A 21,617-nucleotide genomic window follows, 5' to 3' on the forward strand; every position below is an offset into this window, starting at 1 on the left:
CCTGCCAGCCCACCTGCAGGGCTTCCCTCCCCAGTTGAGTGTCCCCTCAAAGAGGCCGGTGAAACTCTCTGGCTCCCCCTCTGGCACTCCACCATGGGGCACCTCAGGTGGGGAAGGGCCCCGTCACTTCTCTGGGCTTTCATGGGTGGGGGAGGTCTGACTGGACCAGCTCTCAAGTGTCACTTGGGGCGGCCATAACACACAACCCGTGGGGCTCCCACTGAGCAGAGCACAGGACATCACACCCAAGGGGGTGAGGAGGACGTTCGCCAATCCACAGGAGAGGGAGGAGGAGGAGGAGGGGGAGGAGGAGGGGGAGGAGAGAAAGAGGCTGCGGGGATTTGGCACAAACGGCTGGAAAGGTCTCAGCTGGACAGGATTAGACAACTTTGCAGTAGGGATTCTCCCCCCCCTCCACACCCCCGTGTGAGTGTGTGAGTGTGCGCACTCATTTGAAGCACCCGATTCCTGTGCTCGCTGGAGGGAGCCCCCCACACAGCAGGAGAGTGTCAGTGCCATCATGTTCCTGATGCGCTGAAGCACTCCAGTCCTCTCAAGGGTTGCTGCAGCGGCTTCCAGGCCCCTGGCCAGTCGGGGCCCCGCAGTGACAGCTCCAGCAGAAACAGGGCCCAGGATTTGGGGAGGCCCTCAAAGCAGCTGCACCACCCCAAGTGATGAAGGACACAGCCGCTGCCTTAACGCAGCAAGGGAGGAGCTGGCAAAGTTCCTCTGCTCGCTTCGCCCAGGAGCAGGGAAGGGAGCCAGGGGTCGTTTCCAGGAGCCTCTTCAAAATGGGCCCCTCACTGTCTCAGGGCCTCCCCCCGTGCTCGGGAAGGCCGGGAATGACCTGAGCTGGCCTCTGCTCACCGGGTGACACCCCCTCCCCCAATGCAAAGCCACCGAAGAGGGGCTGGCAGAGCGGGCTTCTCCCGAAGCAGCAAAGGCGAAGGAAGCCACGGGCTGCCTCCCCAGGCAGGCTGGGAACCCTCCCATCGGCTTTTGCCCCGCAGAGCTGCGTGTGGCCAGCCGCTCTGGGCAAAGGCCGCCTGTGCTGGCCCAGCACCTGCCTGGATCCTCCTGCCGGAGGCTCTGCGTCTGCGTGGAGGCTGCTGTGGACGGCCAAGAGGCGGCCTCCCTTCCCGGCAGAGGCTTCGCCTGTGGTGGGGGGGGACTCCTCTCACCCAGCTAGGAGCTCAAGAGGGGGAAGGCTGGGGGAGGGGGGGGCGCTTACCAGTGAACCACTGAGCTCCACCTGGTAATCCTGCCGAGCCCGCAGGATCAGCTTGTTCTGGAAGTCTCGGTACTCCAAAGTTTGGGGCTCATGATAGGTGATCACCAGCACCGTCTGCAAGAAAGGCCATCGGCTGAGGGACATGGGAGCCCATGTGCCCCTGCAGCTGAGGCACCCCCCCTCTCTCCCTCTCTATCCCTCTCCCTCTCTCTCTCTCTCTCTCACACACACACACACACACACACCATGCTTCCTGCATGTAGCTGTCTGGAAATCTCACACCAGGCTGCAAAATGACTCCCACCTGCCCTCGCCTGGCAACCTCTGGGGGCTGCTTAGGGCTCCCCTTGCCTCAGGCATCAGCCTTGCACCTCCTCCCCCCCCCCCGTCTGCTCCTCCTGCCTCTCCCCATCTGCTCCTCCTGAGCATTTCTGCAAAGCCTGGGCCTCTTTTGACCAAGGGGGGGGGTGGGGGGGGAGAAAGAGGAGACTGTTGTCATGCATTGGGAAGTGGCTGAGAGGGAGGGGCAAGGAAGCCACCCTGCCCTTCATCACAGCCTCCCCCCCAGACTCCTTTTGAGGCAAGCAGAGGCTGGCCGGGTGGAGGCCTTCAGGGCCCTCAAGGTCTGGAGCTGCTGCTCTCCAGGGGCTTCTGCTCTGCTCCCCCACAGCACAGCCAGCCCACCCTCCCCTCCCCTCCTCCCTCTAAGCACCTCCTCCTCCTGCAGAAGAGGCCCGGGATCCCCCTCCCTCCTCCCGGGCAGTGAGCAGAGCAGAAGGGGGGGTGGGGGGCGGAAGGGGCTTCCTAGAGTTTATGTGCAGGCTTCCTGAGGTTTCCCCCCCTGCCCCCCCAATCACTCCACCTTGGGAACCTCAGCTCTCCCAGCCGTGGACCGCCTACCAGACCCAAAGGAGACATGCGCAGCCCCCCGCTTGGAGGACGGAGAGCCAAGAGTCCCTCCGCTCTGAGCAAGGGGAGGCCCAGGTGCAGGGAGAGACCCCAAGGGCAGAGCAAGGCGGGGGGAGGCTTGGTCCTGGCCACCAAGGAGCCCCCCTCCCAGCACCGGGTTTCCAGAAGAGCAGTTGGTGGGGCTCCCCTCCGCCCGGCCCAGGCCCTTCCCCCCAAGGCCTCCCCATGCCTGGGACTCCAGGGCGCCGGCTCCCTTCCCCAGCTTCTGGACTGACCTGGAAGGCCTCCCGCAGGTCCGGTCCCTCCTTGCTCTGCCAGGGTTTGGCAGCCCCCAGGCGCCCGTCCCCTTGCAGGCTCTCCCCAAAGACGTCCACGTAGAAGAAGACGTAGTCGCCCTGGGTCAGGCCCTCCGACTGGGCTCGACGCATGACTTGGTGCAGCATCTCCAGGGGGCCGCAGATGTAGATGACTGCCGAGAGAAGAAGGGCGGGAGGGGCCCCGTTGGCTCAGCTGCTCTCCCCGTCCGTCCGTCTGCGGCTGGTGCTCCCCCCTCCCCCCTCCCCCCCCCGGGGCTGTCAGTGGAGCCCCCAACCCCCACACGGTCAGGTTCCTGGTAAGAAGCAGGGAGGACACCAAATGTAACTACTCAAAATTTCCGCTACCGGTTCTCCAGAACTGGTCAGAACCTGCTGAATGCCACCTCTGGGCCAACGCGATACATTTGTTTTATTTGATTTAAATGGAAGCGGCATTTCGCACTCACTATGATGAAACCCCCAGCTCAGCTCCACAGAAGGACGGGGGGCTGAGCCCCACCTGGCCCCCCCACTGAGGGCCGGAGACGTTTCCCTGAGTTCTTTGCCATTCGTGCTCTAGCGAAGAAATTTGATTCGATACTCAGCTACAATACATACAACGTGTCGGCCAGCTGTGGTTAGCAGGGCCCACTCCGACCCCTCCAGGAAGGGAGGCGCCCGAGCGAGCCCCCTCTGGCTACTGCAGAGAGCTATTCCGGGGGGGGGCACCTGCCTTCAGCGGAAGAAGAGCCCCTGGGATGTGCAGGGGAAGGGAACTCCCCCAGGGACGGGACTCTCCCTTCCCCAAAGCTCCCTTCTGTTTTTGCGTCTGTAATGGCATTTGGGGACTTCCAGGAAGCCCTCCCTTCCCCGGGCCGTCCTCCTGCCTCTCCTGTTCCCCCAAAGGCCAAGACACGGGGGGGGGGGGGGGGTCCCATTTGCACACCCCTTGGATCAGTTTCAGATGGGAAATGAAAGAGCTGCCCCCTTGGATTAGCAGCCCTGAAAACCATGCAAGAGAACAGAGAGGTCAACTTGGTGCCCCCCACGTGACTCCCAAACAGGTGGGGTGCAGGCAGGCTGGGTCAGGGGAAGAGGGAGAGGGGAGGGGCAGCTGAAAGGGGCTGAGGAGCTGGCCAGAACAGGAGGAGCATCAGAGGCGAAGTGAGGCCAGCAGAGACTGGTTTAGGCAGCCTCACAGAGTGTCCTGCCCCTGGTGGAGCCTGACTCGGAGGAAGAGGAGGAACAGCCAACAGGGAGTGGGAGTCTGGCTCCAGAGGTGCTGGAGGAGGCTGGGGAAGGGCAGAGGCTGGCTGAGCAGTCAGAGGAGGACCCAGGCCCATCCCCTCTCCATCCTAGGCCACGCAGGGAGGAGAGGATAAAAGCCAGCTCTACTCAAGAGGAGATTACCATGATCCTCCTCGTGGCTTGCAGGTGGGAGCTAGGCATATAAATTTGCAACTGCGCAGTTAGAATTGCTGGAGTCAATTAGTGTTTACCGTGAAAGAGGCTTATCTTTGCTGGCATTCTTCCCATGGACTTTTCTCGATTATTTTCCTGGACTTTACAATTATCTTGGCTTGCTTTGGGACTCTCATCAATGCAGTTTGTTTTGGTTTTTTGTTTGCCTCATTATTTACTTTTGTGACTTTAAACTGTGCCTAATAAAACGGTGAAGTTAAGTTGAAGGCCTTACCGGACTTTAATGTATGTTTTGGGTTTGGGTTTATTTTGAGAGACTACGGGTCATCACCCCAAGAGATACAACGTCAGGAGAAGCAACCTGGAACTACGGAGGAATTTCCTGGCGGAGGGGACAATCAATCCCTGGAACGGCCTTAAGAAGAGACCGGACAGACACTGGTCTGGAGTGGTAGAGGGTCTCCTGCCTGAGCAGGGGGTTGGGCTAGAAGACCTCCGAGGTCCCTTCCCACCCTGTCATTCTGCTAAGACCACTCGAGTTCTGAACAAGGAGGAAACCAGAGGAATCCTTGGTTGTTTTCTGGCAGGTGTTTGATTACCCAAACTCGGTAACACCATCAGGGCCAGTAAGGAGGGCGCTTTGAGAAAGCAGGGGCCCCAAAGACCCAACCAGAAGTTTAAGGCTAGACGAGCTGTGAGGAATTGCCAGGTCAGCTTCCACAGGCAAACGGGGAGAATTAACTGCACGGCTTACGAGATGCACCTGATCATCTTAGCAGAGGCAATTTGCTGCAAGGGGAGGGGACGGGGGTGGGTGGGCGAGAAGAGGCAAAGCAATTCGCTCCCTTCCCCTGAAGGCAGAAGAGGAGGGCAAGAGCCGGTTCTGACCACTGGAGGCGGCGTCACTCCCGGACCCGTTTCTGACCCAGGGAAATGGCGAACGTGACCTGGGCAGGAGGGAGACCATCCTCCCCGCTCCCTTCCGATGGCGTTGGAGGCTCCGGTGCTGCTCCCTGCCTCAGCAAGGAAGGAGCTCCTGCCACGACAGGCACCGGCTGGGCCCTGCTGGGCTTTGGGAGGAGCTGGCGGTGCTCAGCCTGCGCTTGGGACCACCCATCACAGGCAGCCTCTGACTGGGGTCTCCAGGGCTTCCGCTGCAGAAATGCCCTCCCCCTCCCCCTCCCCCTCCGCCCCCCAGGGCAGAGAGTGAATCTGACCGAGCCTTTGATTAGGGTGAAAAGAGAGCCCTGTTGCAAGGGGCGTGGCGCCTCCTCGGAAGGAACCTCTGCAGGGCTCCAACAAAGCCACCGGCATGGGCTCCAAGCGGGGATCTGACTTGGTTACCTGGAGGAGCTTGAGTGGGCCCAGTGCCCAGAGGCAGCCTTGGCCACTTGGGCATCCAATCAGTCCTCTAGCCAGGGCCCCCTGGGAGAGGAGGAGGAGGAGGAGGAGGAGGAGGCGGAGGAGGCGTGCTTAGGGCCAGGGACTACAGAAATAGCCCTGATCAAATTATGTGGCAGCTGTTACAAGTGTACCAGTTAAGCTCAGGAGGACAGGAATGAAAAGGTGCCCCTGCTGGGCTCTCTTTAGTATGGGGGTGGGGGTGGGGGAGAAGCTCACGGGCTTGGAGACGCTGTGATTAACGGCCTCTATAAACAGAGACGGGGTGCAGCTTCTGGGGCCCGTTTCCTGGCGGGGGGCAATGCCAGGCCTTGGACTGAGGGAGACGTCCCTGCAGACAAAAGGCCCTCGCCAGCTCCAAAGGCATCAGGCTTTTGCCTCCGCCCCTTCCTCCTTGAGACGGGGTTTAGCTCTGGGAAAAGTGAGCTGTGGGGAGCCCTTCCGGTTTCAGGGTGCAGCACTGAGGCCGATCAACCCCATGCCTGTAGGGCAGGTGGCCCCTGGCAGGAGAAGGGTGTGGATGGGGCGCCCACCCCGGCCCTCCTTGACCTCCCAGCAGCCTCCAACACAGGGGGTCCTGGGGTCTTTCTGAACCAGCTGAGCTCTGGGGGACAGAGGCCGTGCGGCCGTTCTCCTTTTAGCATCCACATGATGCCGGTGGGTGGGCAAGTCACCGGCCTGGAGTATCTGTCTGCTCCGGGCCAAGGAATGCGGTCAACGTCCTGGTCCTGTCCTGGTGTTTGGAGGACCATGTCAGAGACAGGATGGTGGTTATCAAGAACTGTGGGGTTCAGGGTTAGTTACCCAGCATTGTCCTCTCCTTGAAGGAGGAGACACACCGCTGCCTGCTCCAGAGCTGACGACCCCTCTCCGAAAGATGCGAGGGGCACAGAGCGAACCCAACTGCCAATCACCTCCCAGACAGCCTTAACAACCTAGAAGGGACCTGGGTTTCCTAGGCAACTGGCCAAGCTCTTGGTTCAGAGGACCCTGCAAAATCTGTCTTGGCCTTCTCTCTTTCTGCATAACCTGGGCCGCTGGGTCTGCCACTAAATGCCCTTGTCTTTTTCTGCAATACCACAAGAGTTTCAAGAAGATGGAAAAAACTCAGAGAACAGTCTTGAAGAATAAATAGCAAGAGCACTTCAACTCATATACCGCTTCACAGAGCTTGACAGACCCCACTAAGCGGTGTACAGAGCCAGGATCTTGCCCCCAATAATCTGGGTCCTCATTTTACCCACCTCGGAAGGACAGAAGGCTGAATCAACCTTGAGCCTGGTGAGATTTGATCTGCCAAATTGCAGGCAGCCTGCAGTCAGCAGAAGGAGCCCGCAGTACTGCACTCTAACCACTGCGCCACCGTGGCTCCTATGTTCATCTCCAGGGCGAATATGGAGGAGGAGGTGTGTTTGGGTCTATTTATGAACCACCAGAAGCATCTGGGTGGCCACCCTGGAAAACCTGCCGCTGGACCTTCCCCTGATCCAGCAGGAGGAAACCCACCCTCTTTGGAGACCCAGAAGCTCCCTGCTGAAGGCCGCCTCCAAAGCTTCCGAGTTGGGGGTGATCAGACGGAGCACATGCAACGGAACGGAGGCTGCCCTTCCTTTTCAAGCGGCATTGCCCATCGCCCAGTTCATGGGACAAGCCTGCCGGGTGCCTATCAGCCAAGGCCAAAGGTGCCCCTTGCAGCTGCTCCCGCATGCCTCCGCCACATTCCCCACAGGAGGTCTTTTTTCCCACACAGTCCGTCCCCTTTCTGCAGCTTTTCTGCTTCCTCTTTTTAAGCCAATGGCAGTTCACCCAGTCATTGCAGTAATCCAGCAACCACCCATGGTTCCCATGTGCCATACTCGAAACCTACAATGGGTTGGATCTTCCCCAAGCAGCCGCCTCCCCTTAGAGGAGAGCCCCATAGCCTGCCCTGAAGTACAGCCCAAGCAAGCGAGCTTAGCAGAGCCACGGGTGCCAATCCCCACGTTACTCCCAGGCGGAGCATGCTAGTAGGCCAGCCAACGCACCGGCACACTGGCACACTGGCATGGTCTGCATCCGAAGCCGCAAAGGTCTAAAAGGCAAGCTGAGCAGGCCTCCCATTCTAGCAGGAGGGACTCAACGACAGGTGTGGCCGAAGGCAAGGCAGAAAAGCCACACACACACACACACACACACACACACACTCTGTGGAAGGTTCCTCCTTTTCTTTAAGACCCCCAGCTCGAGTCCTGCTGGCTTGTAGCTGCCGAATGCGTCTGGATGATTGAGGCGGTCCCTCCCAGGCACCCCGGTAAATGCCCCCCCTGGCTTTCTCTCTTTCTAAGGCGTTTTCAGCTCAGCTGGCTGGAATTCAGAGTGAGGCCGCCCTGCAGCAGCTGCACTGTGCCCATGGGGCAAGGGTGTAAAATACCAGCTGGATTTGCCAGCATTGCCTGCCTTGGCGAGATGGTTTAGGAGTCTCTGCTGTCCACCCAGAGGTCAAAGCTCCCCACCCCCCACCCCTCCGAGTTGGAGTGCAGAGCTGTCTGGCCTCAGGCAGTTCATGTGTGTGTGTGTCTCTCTGGAGGGAGATGCCCCCCCACCCTCATGGAGTTTTAGACTACATTTTAGGGAACCTCCTTAATTGGCCAAACAGGAGGGGAGGGGAATTCCCAGGCGAAGCTACCAAACAAACTCTCACCAAGGTTGAAGCTTGGCTCGTAAGCCCTTCACGTGAAACTCAGAGGTGCGCAAACAGAGCTGGCGCCTTAATGTTTACAGACCTTAAACTTTGGGCCTGAGCGATCCCGTCCCCTCGTCGCTCTCTGCGCAAATGCAACAGAGAGCTTATCTTTGCAACCGCCGCACAAAGCTGGTTGGGCGCATCCGGGTCTCCTGGCCACAAGCCCTCCCCGCCTTTCCCTGACGCCAAGCAAGCCGGGCAGTTCCACGGAAGGCTGGAGAAAAGCCAGGCGGGGGCGGGAGGGGAGAGATCGGTGCCGGCGAGACCCTGCTCGGGTGGGCCGGAGGCCGCCTCCAGCACCGGCTGCCCGCTCCACGACCGACGGCGAGTCCGCCGCCCCGCCAGGCACCCACTCGCCCGGCCCTGCGGGACCCGTCGCGGAAAGGCTATCCGGGGCGGTGCCCCCTCGGCCAGGCAGAGAAGCCGGCGAGCGGAGGAGCGCGACACAGACCTGGCTCCACGCGGGAGGCCTGCAGAGACCTCCGCCCAGCGAATAGAAGATAGAACCCTTGGGCTGGAAGGGACCTTGGAGGTCTTCTACTCCAACCTCTGTTCAAGGCAGGAGGGTTGTCCAGTCTATTTTTGAAAATCTCCAGGAATGGAGCACAACTCTGATGGATCTCACTGGCCGCAGTTCCTCCCGATTTGTAAGCTGGAGCTCTCTTTGAGCAGCTTCCACCCATTGCTTCTTGTCCTGCCCTCTGGGGCAGTAAGGACCCCCATTTGTTCCCGCTGGGCTCCCCCCCCCAATTGCAGCTAGAAGGCTCCCCTGCCTGTTCCCTGCTCCTGGCTGGGCCTCGTCTCCCCGTTTTGGGTCCCTGGGCCCTGGAGACCTCTCCTGCCAGGTTGCACACCTGAACACTGAAATGCTTGTGAAGACTCCTTTTTTGTCCTGGGCGTGAAAGGGAAACCTGCCATAATTCTGCTCCGCAGAGTCCAAGCAGCAAAAGCTGCTTTTGAGGAGGGCAAATGTGATTTTCAGAATAAAAACGAGATTGCAGGGAACACATAAAACGGCTTAATGGAGTCATGAATACAAAGACGATCCTCAGTGAAAGACAAGGTGATCTCCAGGGAAATGGCAGCCGCCACTTCTTGCAGAGCCTGAATGCTTTCATTTATTTATCAATTGATAGCGCTGCCCATCCCACAAGGAGCAGTAAACACACCTCACCTGCTCACACACGAAGGGCACCCAAAATCTGGCCAGACCCCCAAAGCCTCAGGCTGGATGACGAAGCCAGGTCTTGAGGAATCTCGGGGGAATAAGGGATGGAGCTGGCCTCACTTGGGGGGCGGGGCGGGGGTGGGGCGGCCTCCTTGGCAAGATGGAATTCCTGGATGAGCAGATCAACTGGGGAGAAGTGCTCCCACAAATAGCCCAGCCACATGGGCCACGTTACCACAATATGCTCAACCAGACCAGGAAAGGCCCAAAGACATGTTAAACATGGTTTGTTTTAACCTTGGTTAGCTACTATCCGGTAGTGAGCTTTGAAGTCTCTTCTGCAAATGCTGTTGCCCACCAGGAAGGGCATCTGGATGGCCGAGCAGTTTTTGCCAAGCCAGGGCTGGCATTCCAGGCACCCGGAGGAGGGAAGGCACAGAAGGTCAAGAGCAAAGGGTGATGCCCGGCAGCCCTTCGCCCTGGGAAGGAAGGCCGTGGGGGAGCCTCCACCTCTGCTTGCCCTCCAGGCCCAGAGCTGGGGTTCCCAGCAGCGCCTCCCCCCTCCAGCACTTGTCCCAGGCAGCAGCCTGGTTGTGAGGATGGGATCTGGGGTAGGATCTCAGGAGGCGGTGGGGGTGGGGTGGGGGTCCCCCTCTCTAGGGAAAGAAGCTGGGGGCGGACCACGGAGCCCCCCACTCAACCCCCAGCTGCAAAGATTCCCTCCAGCTGGTAGCACAAACTCCACCTAGGGCTGTTGTCAGCCTCCTTTCCTCCTTGCCAGGTGCCCTGCCCCTAAGGTCGCATGGGGGGCAGAGGTGGGCCTGGCTCTGTGCCAGGGCGGTAGGTATGAGGAGAGAAGGTGGAGCTGCACGTCAGCTGAGCTGCACCTGGGACTAAGTCCTCTGCCCGGGAGGCACCGTTTCCGGAAGTGTGGGCAGAGAAATGCCAGCTCTTGTGAGTTGCATCTGAAGAAAGTCCTGCCAGGTAAGGGGCACCATAGGATGTGCGGGCAAATTTACCACCCACTTTAGTAGATCTGAATGTGCTGAAGTAACAGACTGGTCAGTTGTGGCTGAAATAAGGAGAGAGAGAGAGCAACCCCTTGACATGCACTAAATGCCAGTTTTGGTTAAACATGGTCATCCGAACAACCTGGTCTTCTAGTTTATCCTTCAAAACCACAGCCTGCAAAGTGTGACTGTATTCTCACAATAAAGGGAGCCCCTGGCAAGTTGCTGGCCTTGTGATTTCATGCTGTGGGGGAAGGGCCTCTGGCTGAATCCAGCTTCGCTCTGGACTTCTTCCTTGGAGCTGGGCGGGCGCAGCCTCCGAGGAGCACGGCTAGCTTAGTCAAGCGAGCCCAGCAGGCCAAGAGCCAACCGGCCTCCCTCACAATCCCACGGATTTCAGAAAAGGAAGCCAAGCGCCTGCCAGAGCAGCCAAAGAGCCAAATGACTGCCAGGAGGAAGGGCGTGAGGTCAAGTCTGAGCTATTGAGCTGCAGGGGATCAGGGACTTTTGACCGGCTGCTCCAGAGGGAGCCATCTTGGCTCTCTAAGCCAACATCCTAAATGTGTGAAGCGAGCGGGCTTCAGTCAGTAAGGGAGTGTTCCTGCCAGGAGGAAAAGCCGGGGACTCCATCTTCGCTCTGCCTTCTTTGTTCCCTCGGGCGGAACAGCAGAATCATCTGGACGCTTCACAAGAGCAGAGGCAGCACCACAATAAGGAGCACCAGCAATGCCAGGGTTGGAAGAAACGGCCCTGTGCAGAGAAGGAAGCCAGGATGTGTGTCCGAGGTAGGACTGGGCTCTTCTCCTGAAGGGACTATTGTTTGTTCCTAACAAAGGAAAGCAGCAAAAGGTAATGTAATGCGTGGAAGCCAACTTCCTCAAGGGCTCCCTCACCTGTAAGCATTTGTCTTCCCCTTTAAGAGCACACGGCGTGCTTACAAATCAACGAACCGCTTCCAAGCCCTCTCCGGTCACTGGTTATTTGCCCTAACCTGGGATCGAGGGTTCCTGCAGCCGCTCCCTGCCTGGGTACTGCAAGGCCAGGCTTCCCCACCGAAAGGCCCTCTTCTGGGCCACCTGGTAGACCTGGGGGCTCTCAGTCTTCTCCTGAGCTCTGCTGCCGTCTCCTGCTCTGCCTCCTATGCCAAGGGTGGCGGGGGGTACCCAGGTGGCCTGAAGGAAGCTCAGCCACTGTCCGGTTAATGGCTTTTCAGGTCCAGCGGGGTATTAACCATGAAGCAGACGAAGCATCTGCTTATAGGGGCCACCACGAAGTGGAGAAGATGGCTTCGTTTGTACCGTCTGTACCAAGGGGGAGGCACCAAGACTGGTCAGTGCTCAGGGCACCAGTGAGCCTTCATCCGCCACTGCTCAGCTCCAGCTGCAGGCCTTGAATGGGCTCCCGGAGGGCCAGGCTCAGCTTCTTGAAAGACCTCGGGAGTTACGGGACCACCCTGTATCCACAGTCCTAGAAGCCAACTTTGCTCAGATCGGGAGGCCTGACGGATGGGAGAGTGAAGAACTCACCCCTCATCTGTGGCCGTCTGTTCCTCTGGCTACTTACTAACCCTTCCTCTGTTCCTCCCGAGGTTTAGCTTCAACGTTCTTCCCTGCAGTCTTGACTCCGTGGCTTCTGGCCTCTGGGCAACGGAACTTCAGAGGCCGCCAGTCCTTTCCCCTGCAGGCTAAATGCTTCCTCGTTGGTCTTGGTTGCTGGCCTCTTCTGGAGTCCTCCTTGAATGTGCTCCCGTTGGCCATCTCCCCTCTGCCCAGCCGTGCTTCGGTCAAGGCAGGAAAGGGGAGCTCCTGGAGCTGGAAGGCAAGGCTCTGCCCCCCGTCCTCATCAGGTCCCCTCCTGCTCCTGTCCCCATTTGTAGCCTGCAGCCCTCAGCCTGGGTTCTGCCTGCGGAGTCCAGAGAAGGGGGTTTGAGGTGCTCCCCGGCTCCACTGGTGAAGCAGAGATGGGCAGAGAGTGTGGCCGCTCCCAGCCAGGGGACCTCAAAGGCCTCAAGGAAGAAACCGCCCCAGAAATTCCCAGTCCCCTTGGTCAAATGGGATCAGCAGAGGGGAAGGGGATGCGCCCGAGCAGCCAGCAGCTGCTACCGGGAACCCTGGAGGGCCCTGGCGTCACCCAGACCCACTGGAAAGCCATTTCAAAGGCATCTTCCACAGATCAGCCTCACCCACCTCCCCCCTGTCTTTGCTATCCCCCCCGCCACACACACACGCACACGGTTCCCCTTCTCCAGAAGTTGCCAGGGTCCTGTTCTCGGCCTCTGCCTAAGCGCCAAGTGCCTCCTGGGCCTCAAGAGCCGGCTGCTCCTGGGTTGCCTGCCTTCATTTCTCCAGCTGGGGGGAGTAGAACCGCCTGCAACCTTCTAAGGGCGCCCCACACCCCACGCACGGTATAAAAGCACAGTGTGGTGCTGGCCGTGTTGTCTCTTTGCCACAGCCGCACACACACTAGGCCACTGTTTCCACTAAGCTCCGGTTCCACCAGGTCTCTCCTGGCCAGTCGAGGCCCACTCCTCTCCCCCCCTCCCCCGCTTGGTCCTCCCTCAATGGTTGGGGGCTGCCAATCAGTTCAGTTCCCTGCTTGCTGTCGAAGCCGCCCCCGCCCCAGGATTCAAGCAGCCCCTGGGAGGCCCCAGCTGTTGACCTAAGGAGGGCCTGGGGAGGAGAGCCCCCTGCCCCCTCCAACCAAGTCAAGGGAAGCCTGAAGCCACAGGCAAAAAACCCCCAGCCTGGTTTCCCCTTCATCCCGTCAGGGAGCCTCTGAGCAACTGCCTTGGTGTGCTGCGCCCAGCGGGTCGCCTTCTCCCCGGGTGAAGTGGCGCAGGAGCCCAGCCTCAGTGCTTTATGGCCCCGAGTCTTGTGCCGACCCAGATGAGGGGGAAAGGCCTCCTGTCTTCTCCCCCACGCTTCTTTCTTCCGCCCTGGACGCTTCCAGGCACCTGCCTCTCTGCCCAGAGGACCCTGGGGTGGGTTGGCTTATTCAGAAGCTCAGCTGCCGTTTCCTAGATCTCCTTAATTTGTCCATTTTCTCTTGGTCGCTTCAGTCTGGAGTAGTTCAGTCCGCAGGGTCAGTTTGTTCTGCAAATACCGATGACCCATGACGGGACCCTTTAAATGTGCGAAGCTGGTTTCAGGTACAGCACTGTCAGCAAGGGGACTTTCCTCTAAACTGCTAAGGTGTAGGGAAGATATCTTAGCTTGTTACAGATTTTGGGTTGCCTAGGATAACATAAGCATGTTTGGGGTAAAAGTGGGCTCAGGTGCAATGCAACAACAGATCCTTTGAGCCTGTGGCCTGGAGGCCATGAAGGCTGTTCACCTAGTCTGCGCTTCCTGTAGGTTGCTAACCAGGGTCATGGAAAGCCTTGGTTGACCGAAGGCACTGTGGATAACAGAAGCCCCTCGGAAGAAGCCTTCCAAAGACTCGGCACGTAAGGGGAGTGAACGGCGAAGGAAAAGAGAGGAATGGGCGTCTGTGAAACGGTGAGGAAAAGGGGGAGGCGCAACACAGATAAAGGATGCCGATTCCCCCTTATGAAGCCACGAATAGATTCAGGGAACTTAACCCAGACGGCCTAAACATGTTGGAGAGGAGGAACTAAGGCTATGTGTGTTGTGGGTATGCAGGCATCTATTTTCATACGCTTCAGTGAACGCTGAGCACCAAAGAACGGGAAATTAATTTTGGGGGAAATTGAGTAACGTCCTGAATTAATCTGAAATAATTTTCTCCTAGAGGACTGGGGAGTGGATTGGGGAGGGGGGAGACCAGGCCAAGATACAAGAGCAGTGGAGAGGAGGGCGGGAGGCCTTGGGGGCACTTCTGCCTGGGGGAAGTCTCCTTGTTTCGGGTAGGAAAGCAGAGCCGCCCCGCTGTGAACTGGGGTGACCAGGGGAAGATGTATCTGGAGGCACAACAGGTCCGGCAGTTTGTGGCCAAAGACGGAGGGATTAGTGAGCTTCTGAAGGGCAGCCAGGGGTTCCGAACGTGGGATCTTGGGAAAGCAGCAGAAACGCTGGAACAGCTGCCAGAACTATTGCTGGATGGACTCTCCCAACAGGGCGAGGATGGGAAATGGAGGGTGGAGGTGGGAGTTGCTGGGTGAGGGTGGAAAGGCCCTGTTGCGAGGTAACAACGTTGTGAGAGGGTAGTGGGAAATGGGAAGAAGGAGGTTGGGCGGCTCAGTTAAAGTGGGTTTTCTGTAAGATGATCCCTAATTGTAGCATTGCAACTAGGCTCCTTCTTCCCATCTTCCACTAACCCCCCTCCCTTCTCTCTCTAGACAACCCACATCACAGGGTTGTTGTATGGGAAAATGGGAAGAGGAAGGTGCGTGGATATGTTCCACCACTTCCAGTCATTTCTAAAAATAAGGAAGCCGGGATTAAAACCAGCGGTTCCCTGGTCCTTCCTGCAAATGGCTTCGGCTGGGCAACCTCCCGGGGGCTCCGGACCCTGCCGGTCCCTTGTCCGCAGAGCCACCCTGTGGAAGATGCCTATTCCTGATGGAAGACAGCGCCTATGGGGCAGTCTGAAAGCCCCCCCAGCCCTACGGATTTGCAGGGCCCATCAACCGCGTGCCCCTGCTCTCCCTCCCCAGCCTTTCGGGGGCATTACAACCCCGACCTCCACCGGGGGCCTTGCCAGTCTGCAAGCGTCTACGGGCCCGACGGCCGGAGCCTCTGCCTCTGGGACGTCCAGGTCGAGATCGGCCAGCGGGAGAGCCCATCCGGGCCTCCTCCCGGAAAGACGGAGGCGGTCGAGCAGGCAGGTAGGCAGGCCGGCCGTAGCGGCTGCCAGGGTTCCCATCGGGCCGTCCCCGGCGGCTTCCTGCCCGCCCCAATGACAAAGCAGCTCCAGCGGCCGCCAAGATGGAGGGGCGCAGCTGCAGTAGGCCGACGGATCGATAGGTGCCTCCGGGGCCGGGCGGCGACGCCCAGGGAAGAGCTGGCGCCGTCCGGCAGTTGGCTGCCCGGCCCTTCCCCGCGGCAGGCCTCGCCCCCGCCTCGCCCCCTCCCGCCCGCGTCCCAAGCCCCGTCGGCCCTGCGGCTGGCACGGAGGTCAAGCTCTCCGCGGGAGGAGGAACGGCGAGCCCCGGCCGCGATGGCGCTGCGCTCCGGGCGCCGGGCTGGGCAAGTCATCGCCGCCGATGCCGCCTCCGCCCCCCTTCCGTCCCGGCTCTCACCTCGCCCGTTAGCTCGGATGAACTGGACGGCCGCGTCCGGGTCCCCCGCTTCGTCGCCGGCGGCGCTGCCGTTGTCGCGGGGCGCGTAGATGTGGTACCCGAGGACCAGGTTGGCGCGGCGCAGCTCCTCGTAGACGCCCTCGATGGTGAAGTAGAAGGGGCGGTCGTCGGTCTTGTGGTCGACGTAGAGCAGGGCGGCGCGCGAGCTCCAGTTGAAGTGCCCGTGCAGGTGGGCCACGAAGGCGCCCAGCTTGGAAGCGGACGGGCCGACGCGCACCATGGTGCTGTAGTGCTCCTGCTTGCGGCTGAAGTCGGCGGCCACGGCGCCGGCGGTGAGCAGCGGCAGGCTCCAGTGCGAGGCGAAGCGGCCCACGGCGGCCGCCGGGTACACGCAGCCCGGCCCCAGCAGCACGTCCGGGTTGTAGTAAAGCTTCAGATCGACGGCCTTGAGCGGCGCCACCGACTCGGAGCAGGCGCCGTTCAGCTCGGACGTGGCGATCACTTTCCGCACCGCCAGCCCGGCGGCCCGCAGCGCCGGCGCCAGCGCTTCCAGGGCCAGGTCCACGGCGGGGCCCACGCGCGGCAGCGCCCACGGGTAGTTGGGGTTCTCCTTGGGCAGCACCATGGCCACCGTCAGAACGGTCGGGGCCGGCGCGCTGCCGTTGGCGCCGGGCGGCGGGTTGGCGCCGGGCGCGAGAGTGGCCGAGGCGGCCAGCAGCAGGAACAGCAGCGGCGGCAGCGGCAGCGGGGGCTGCGAGGCCATGGGGGCGGCCGAGAGCGGCTGAAGGAATGCGCTCGCCCGCCCGCTCGGCTCGACTCGGCTCCTTCGCGACCGCCGCCGGATCCCTCTGCGGGGCGGGATGTCCCGCGCTCTCCCCAGAGGGGCCGCCCCAGCCGCCCACCCTCCCCTCCCTCCGGATGCGTTGCCCGCGCCAGGAGGAGAGGTGGGCGGGCAGCGCCCCCTGGCGCCTCCCTCGGCCTCCTCGGGCACCAGCAGCCCGGGCGAGGCGGGCCATCCGCGGCGCCGTTGCTTTTGTCCGATCGCCCGGCCGGCCCTGGGTCCGCAGAGCAGAGCCGGACGGCGCCCCCGCGCTTCGGGAAAGGCCCTGGGGCTTCAGAGAGGCTCGCGGCTGCCCGGCCGCCGGCGGATCCTTTCGCCACCGCCCTCGGCCGCAGAGAGAGGCTCCCCCAGAGAGATTCGGCCCCACTGCAGGGCGGTCGCCGACCCCGCCGCAGCGCCCGAGCGGGAGCCGAGCCCGGCCGCCCGAGGAGGAAAGCGGGCAAGCAAGTCCCAGCTGCGAGGGAGGAAGGCGGGTTCTCCCGGAAGGGGCCAAGAGGGGCCGTGGGGGGAAATGGTGCCTCTCGTCCCCCTTCCGGGGGAAGGGCTCCCCGCCAGAGTCCGGAGGCTGCGTGCCACCTGGAGCTGGGCGGCTCCTTCTGCCAGGCGCCCGTCCTGCTCCCAGCCGTGCCAGGTGGGAATGTTGGCTGCAAAGCCCCGGGGAGCTCCGGTGGAGGAGAGTTTGCCTCAAGGGCCCTGGCGGGAATGGGTTTCCAGGAGAGAAGAGAGGCGACACACACACACACACGCACACACACACACACACACACACACCGAGCCTCTGAAACAGCTGGCTTGGGCTCCAGGCCGATGGCAGCGGCTGGCCTCGCCAGAATAAGCAAATTGGGCAAAGGATGGTTGTGGAGCCAATCAGCTGGCAGCCCTCAGATGCCAAGCCCCAAGTAGGCCTTTGCAGTTGGAGTGCGTCTCCCACCCCTGGCCCAGCCCCTTCTGGTCCCGCTCTGCAGGCGTTGGGGTCAAACAGCCCCATTTGAGCAAAGTAGCCTTTCCCACGTCCTCTGGGTATGACAAAGGCGGCCTTGGAGACCATCTAGTCAAACCACCTGCCCAGCGCAGCGCAGGAGTCTACTTTTGCAGTAATGGCTCCGCCTTAACATCTCCAGGGACCGGGCGTCTGTCGGCTCCTAGGCAGTCTCTTCCACAATTTTCTCTTTTTTAAAAAATTATTTTTTACACATCTCTTCAAGTGAGCAACGTGATTCCAGGTTACGTTTATGCACAGTCATAATTAGATTTCCAATTTTCTTATCCAATTTCATATCAAATCATTATCTATTCCACTAAATTCTTACTTCAGATTTCAATTCATTCATTCAATATCAAAAACATTTCATCCTCTCATATATTTTCCAGTCTTTATCCCCTATTATTTCTATTTTCAGCTTACCACCTATTTTATTTTACATTATGCATTATCTTCATTAACTTTCTCAAAGCCGATGTATAATAAAGAAACAAGAAAGGGTAAAAATGAAATAAAACTAATATATTCAGTATCCACATGGTATATCCTCCAATCTATAATAAATCTTATATTTATTCCAGATATATTCATATAATCTTTCCATAATATAATATTCTCATTACAAATACTTTACTTTCCACTGTAATCCTTTCTGGTTTACCATATTCTCTATTTTCTCATATCCTTTATATAATCAGTTACATTTTCTATTTCATGTCTAATATAAAATGTATACAATAAAGAAAAAGAAAAAAAAAGAGAAAATTACATTTCATTTTTGTTTCAATTTAGCCAAGTTTAACCTATAAAATTTTATTTAATTTTCATTCCACCCTTTCTGGTCATAATAGCATTTTTTCTAGTTTACCATATTCTGTTTCTAATATCATTTGAATAATCAATTACATTATTTAACGTATATGTATATAAAAAGTAGGGTTTGATAACAATAAAACCATCTTAATTTATTTTACTCTATCCAATCATTTTTTTCATGTATAATTATATAACAATCTTAAGGTAATTCCCAATAAGTTTTAAACTTCAAATCTCCCCAATCTATATTTCTAAAAAAAAAACACACACACATTTCCATGTGGCATCCCCCCTTTATATTATCATTAACCCTTATCTCTAAATCTCTTGGCCTTATAGTTTTTTATAGTTCTAACCAGCTTTCTCTTTTCTAAGTTTCTATGCTTTCTAAGCTTTCCTCTTGACTCCTCTATTTCCCTCTAGTATGGTTTTTATTTTCATCTGCCAATCTCTTATTTTCCCCCCACCCTTTCCTGTTCTCTCTTTTGAAGTTTCTTCTTATACTGCTTCTTTTTCTTTTGTTTAGTCTTGGGTGTGTTTTCCCCTTTAATTATGGCATCTATCATCACTGTCTTGATTTTTATTCCTTTCATGTCTTTTTGCAATGTCCCTTGTTCTTTGTGCTCTTCTTAGCTGCTTTCCTCTTCTTTTAACTCCTCCTCCTTGAAGTTTCTGTTCTTCTGTGAACTGCATCACCATTAATTTTTCTGCCAGTTATGTGCAATAATTCCATTCTTTCTTTTAACATTCCTCTCACGGTTTGCAGTTCCAACTTGATTTTTTTTTGCTTATTTCTTCCTTTTTTAAAATCAGTTTAGTTATTATTTTATTAAAGTCAGAGTCTTTTATTTTAGTCCTTGCCAAAGATATTCGTTTATCTCAATTCCTCTTGGTAGTCCGTCTCCTTGTCACAATCAACACCAAGCAGTCCCAATATATTATCTTTTCTTGTCCCTTTGCTACAATCCTTTTTTTTTTTTGTTAGTACTTCTGGGGTTATTGTTATAATGTCTTTTATTTTATTTTTCATTCACACATTTGTAAGACCAGTAATTTTCCATAAAATCAAACAGGAAAAAGTGCCTTTAACCATTAGATGGTGCTCTGCATCTCTTTCCACTTTTCAAAGTTCTTTTTTCTCTTTTCAATTGTATTAATTCCATTAATTTTCAACCATTAGCTCTTTCAAATATAGTCAATTCCAGAATTCTGTCCAATGCCTGATTAATGTCAATTCCTGTATCTTATTCCAAATTTGGTCTCTAATTCCATTATAGTCCTTTTTTAATCCGGTTTTTTATTTACCACTTATTTTCCATTTGCCACTGCCACACCCTTAAATGAGGGCTCTTTCCTTTTGTTTCTCGGAGTTATCAAAGAAAAATACAAAATCCTTTGCCTGGTTACACACCACTCACCGCTTCACCGCTCCAGCACAAATTGAAGTCCTGGAAGTTTTCCGTCTTCAGGGCAGCCATTAAAACTGCCGCTACCTCCTGTCTTCAAGGGGAGTACACCTAGCCAGGCAGGGGAGAGGCAGCTCCCCTCCACCCGGCTGGCGGTCTCCACCTCTTCCCCCACCCCTCCGAGGTGGGTCAGATGGATCCGGTCCAGTAGTGGGATTCAAAAACTTTTACTACCGGTTCTGTGGGCATGGCTTGGTGGGCGTGGCCAGGTGACTGGGTGGGCATGGGTTTTTTTTGCAGCCCCCACCCATTTTGGGGAGCTTCTTAGCCACAGAGGAGCTTCTGGGGGGCATTTTTGCTCCCCTAAGGCTCCTCTGGGACTCAGGAAGAAAAGGAACAGAGCATAGGAGGGGCACGCGGCAGCCCTCCAAGCTCCACTTTGGGAGCTTCCTAGCCTCAGAAGAGCCTCGGGGGGGGGGGCATTTTTGCTCCCCCAAGGCTCCTGTAGGGCTCTGGAAGGCAAAAAATGGAGGGGGGGTGCTGAGGTCCTCCCTCCATTTTTTGCCTTCCTGGGCCTTAGCAAGGAGAATACCGGCGCAGCTGATCTTATCTACAGCTGATTATCAGGAGGGGAAAAAAGAAATACCTTAGGCGAACGTCAGGCAGGCAGGCGGGGTGAGTGAGCATTGAGCGGGAGGGCGACCAGGTGGGGGGCATGGCCAGCCAGAACTTACTACCGGTTCAGCAACCCACAACAAAATCTTGCTACCGGTTTCTCCCGATCCGGTGTGAACCGGCTGAATACTACCACTGATCTGGTCCCGTTTGGACCCTCCAACAGGATAAGCACAGATCAAAGCTGCGAACGATCGCGGTCTTCAGTCCATCTTCAACTGAAGTGCCACTGGAGGCCCACAACTTTCTCTTGAGAGATAGTCCTGCTTCCTGCCCCACCTTGCCAGCATTCTTCCTAAAATGTAAATGGTGCCCAGAATAGTTTGGATAGAGAAGAATCATCTCATTCAATCCGGCCTCTCTTTGAAGATCTCTAATCAAATAGGATGCACTTCCTCGGGTGGCAGCCGGTGCTGCTGTCTTCTGATATAGCCAGGAAGTTTCAGGCACTGATTACCATTTCTGGAGCCCTGGCACAGGCCCTGGCTCCTGCAGAAGGGGCTACCTGTCTCCCATGGTTTCTGCCTGCCTGGGTTGTTACAGGTGGGACTGGGACGCTCCCGGGACCATCCATAAAACTGGGGTCCAGGAAGGGTCCTTTTCTGCCACTCTCCTGCCCCCAAGAAGCCCAAATGGTTTCCATCTCACTCTTCTCTGGACAAGCCCTTGAGTTCTGTTTTTCTCCCCAAGCTTTGGGCTAGGATGAGGGGAGGCAGCTGTGGCAGGATATGGTGGTTGTAAAGAATGTGCAATTTTCCTTCTGAATTAAGCACCGTCTTTGCTGAGTGATTGGTTTTCCTTTCTTGTGTTTATTTCTACTGTTACTCAGAGTCATCTCGTCAGAGTGTTTGCAGCGCGACTATCGTAAGACAACCCAGGAGCAAAACACAGCACACAGAGACTTTGTCTTTTAACAGCGGTATATATACAAGACAGCTATGTACATACGCCGATTCATCCTCATTGCATCAGCCTTACAACAGCTGGTCAGCTAGTAAATCTCAATACCTTAAGACTCAATATCTTGGAGTCAAGTAGCCTCATAAACATCTTTCACAAATGTTAATAAATAAATGAGTTCATTTTAATGTCTAGCCTGAACCTCCTTCCTGAGAGTTGTCCTTGATAGGTCTGGTCCTGCTCTCTGGGTCGAGAGAGAATCATCTCATCTCTAGGCCGACCATATCCAGGTCCTTGAACGGTTCCGCATTTGGCTCGTTTCTCCTTCCGAACTCACCCCAATTCCTCTAACTCTTCCTTTCAGACTTGGGGTAGCCAGAGCTCAGCAGATACATCTACCATCCCGAGGGGAACTTCTCTGTTGACAGCAGAAGATACACTGTCTACTGATTTAGCAACTCTTTTAAATGAGATAAGGCCAGCCAGGCCTGTGTTGCTTGAACCTAGCCCCCCACCCACACCCACACCCCTCCCACTTCTGGAAACATGGAACCACCCTTTGCTGGCAACCACTGCTTGATGATCAGTGGCCGGACCCTGCTCAGCACCGATGTCAAGTAGACAACGATGCCTTCTAT

The 21,617-nt window shown here is 56.8% G+C and overlaps 1 protein-coding gene across 1 annotated transcript in view; it reads right to left on the minus strand.

Annotated features, from left to right (window-relative positions):
• The window catches only part of NPR2 (natriuretic peptide receptor 2), a 26,415-nt gene extending 9,943 nt beyond the window's left edge, over positions 1–16,472 (minus strand). The window contains 3 exon segments of the mRNA XM_087927624.1: positions 1,232–1,345; positions 2,416–2,609; positions 15,360–16,472. Of these exon segments, the coding sequence (XP_087783750.1) occupies positions 1,232–1,345; positions 2,416–2,609; positions 15,360–16,122 (1,071 nt within the window). The 5' untranslated portion in view covers positions 16,123–16,472.
• Between the last annotated feature and the right edge of the window lie 5,145 nt (positions 16,473–21,617).

This window comes from Pseudonaja textilis, chromosome 2, assembly GCF_049901715.1.
Source record: "Pseudonaja textilis isolate UNSWEBS1 chromosome 2, rPseTex1.2, whole genome shotgun sequence".
NCBI classification, from domain to species: domain Eukaryota; kingdom Metazoa; phylum Chordata; class Lepidosauria; order Squamata; family Elapidae; genus Pseudonaja; species Pseudonaja textilis.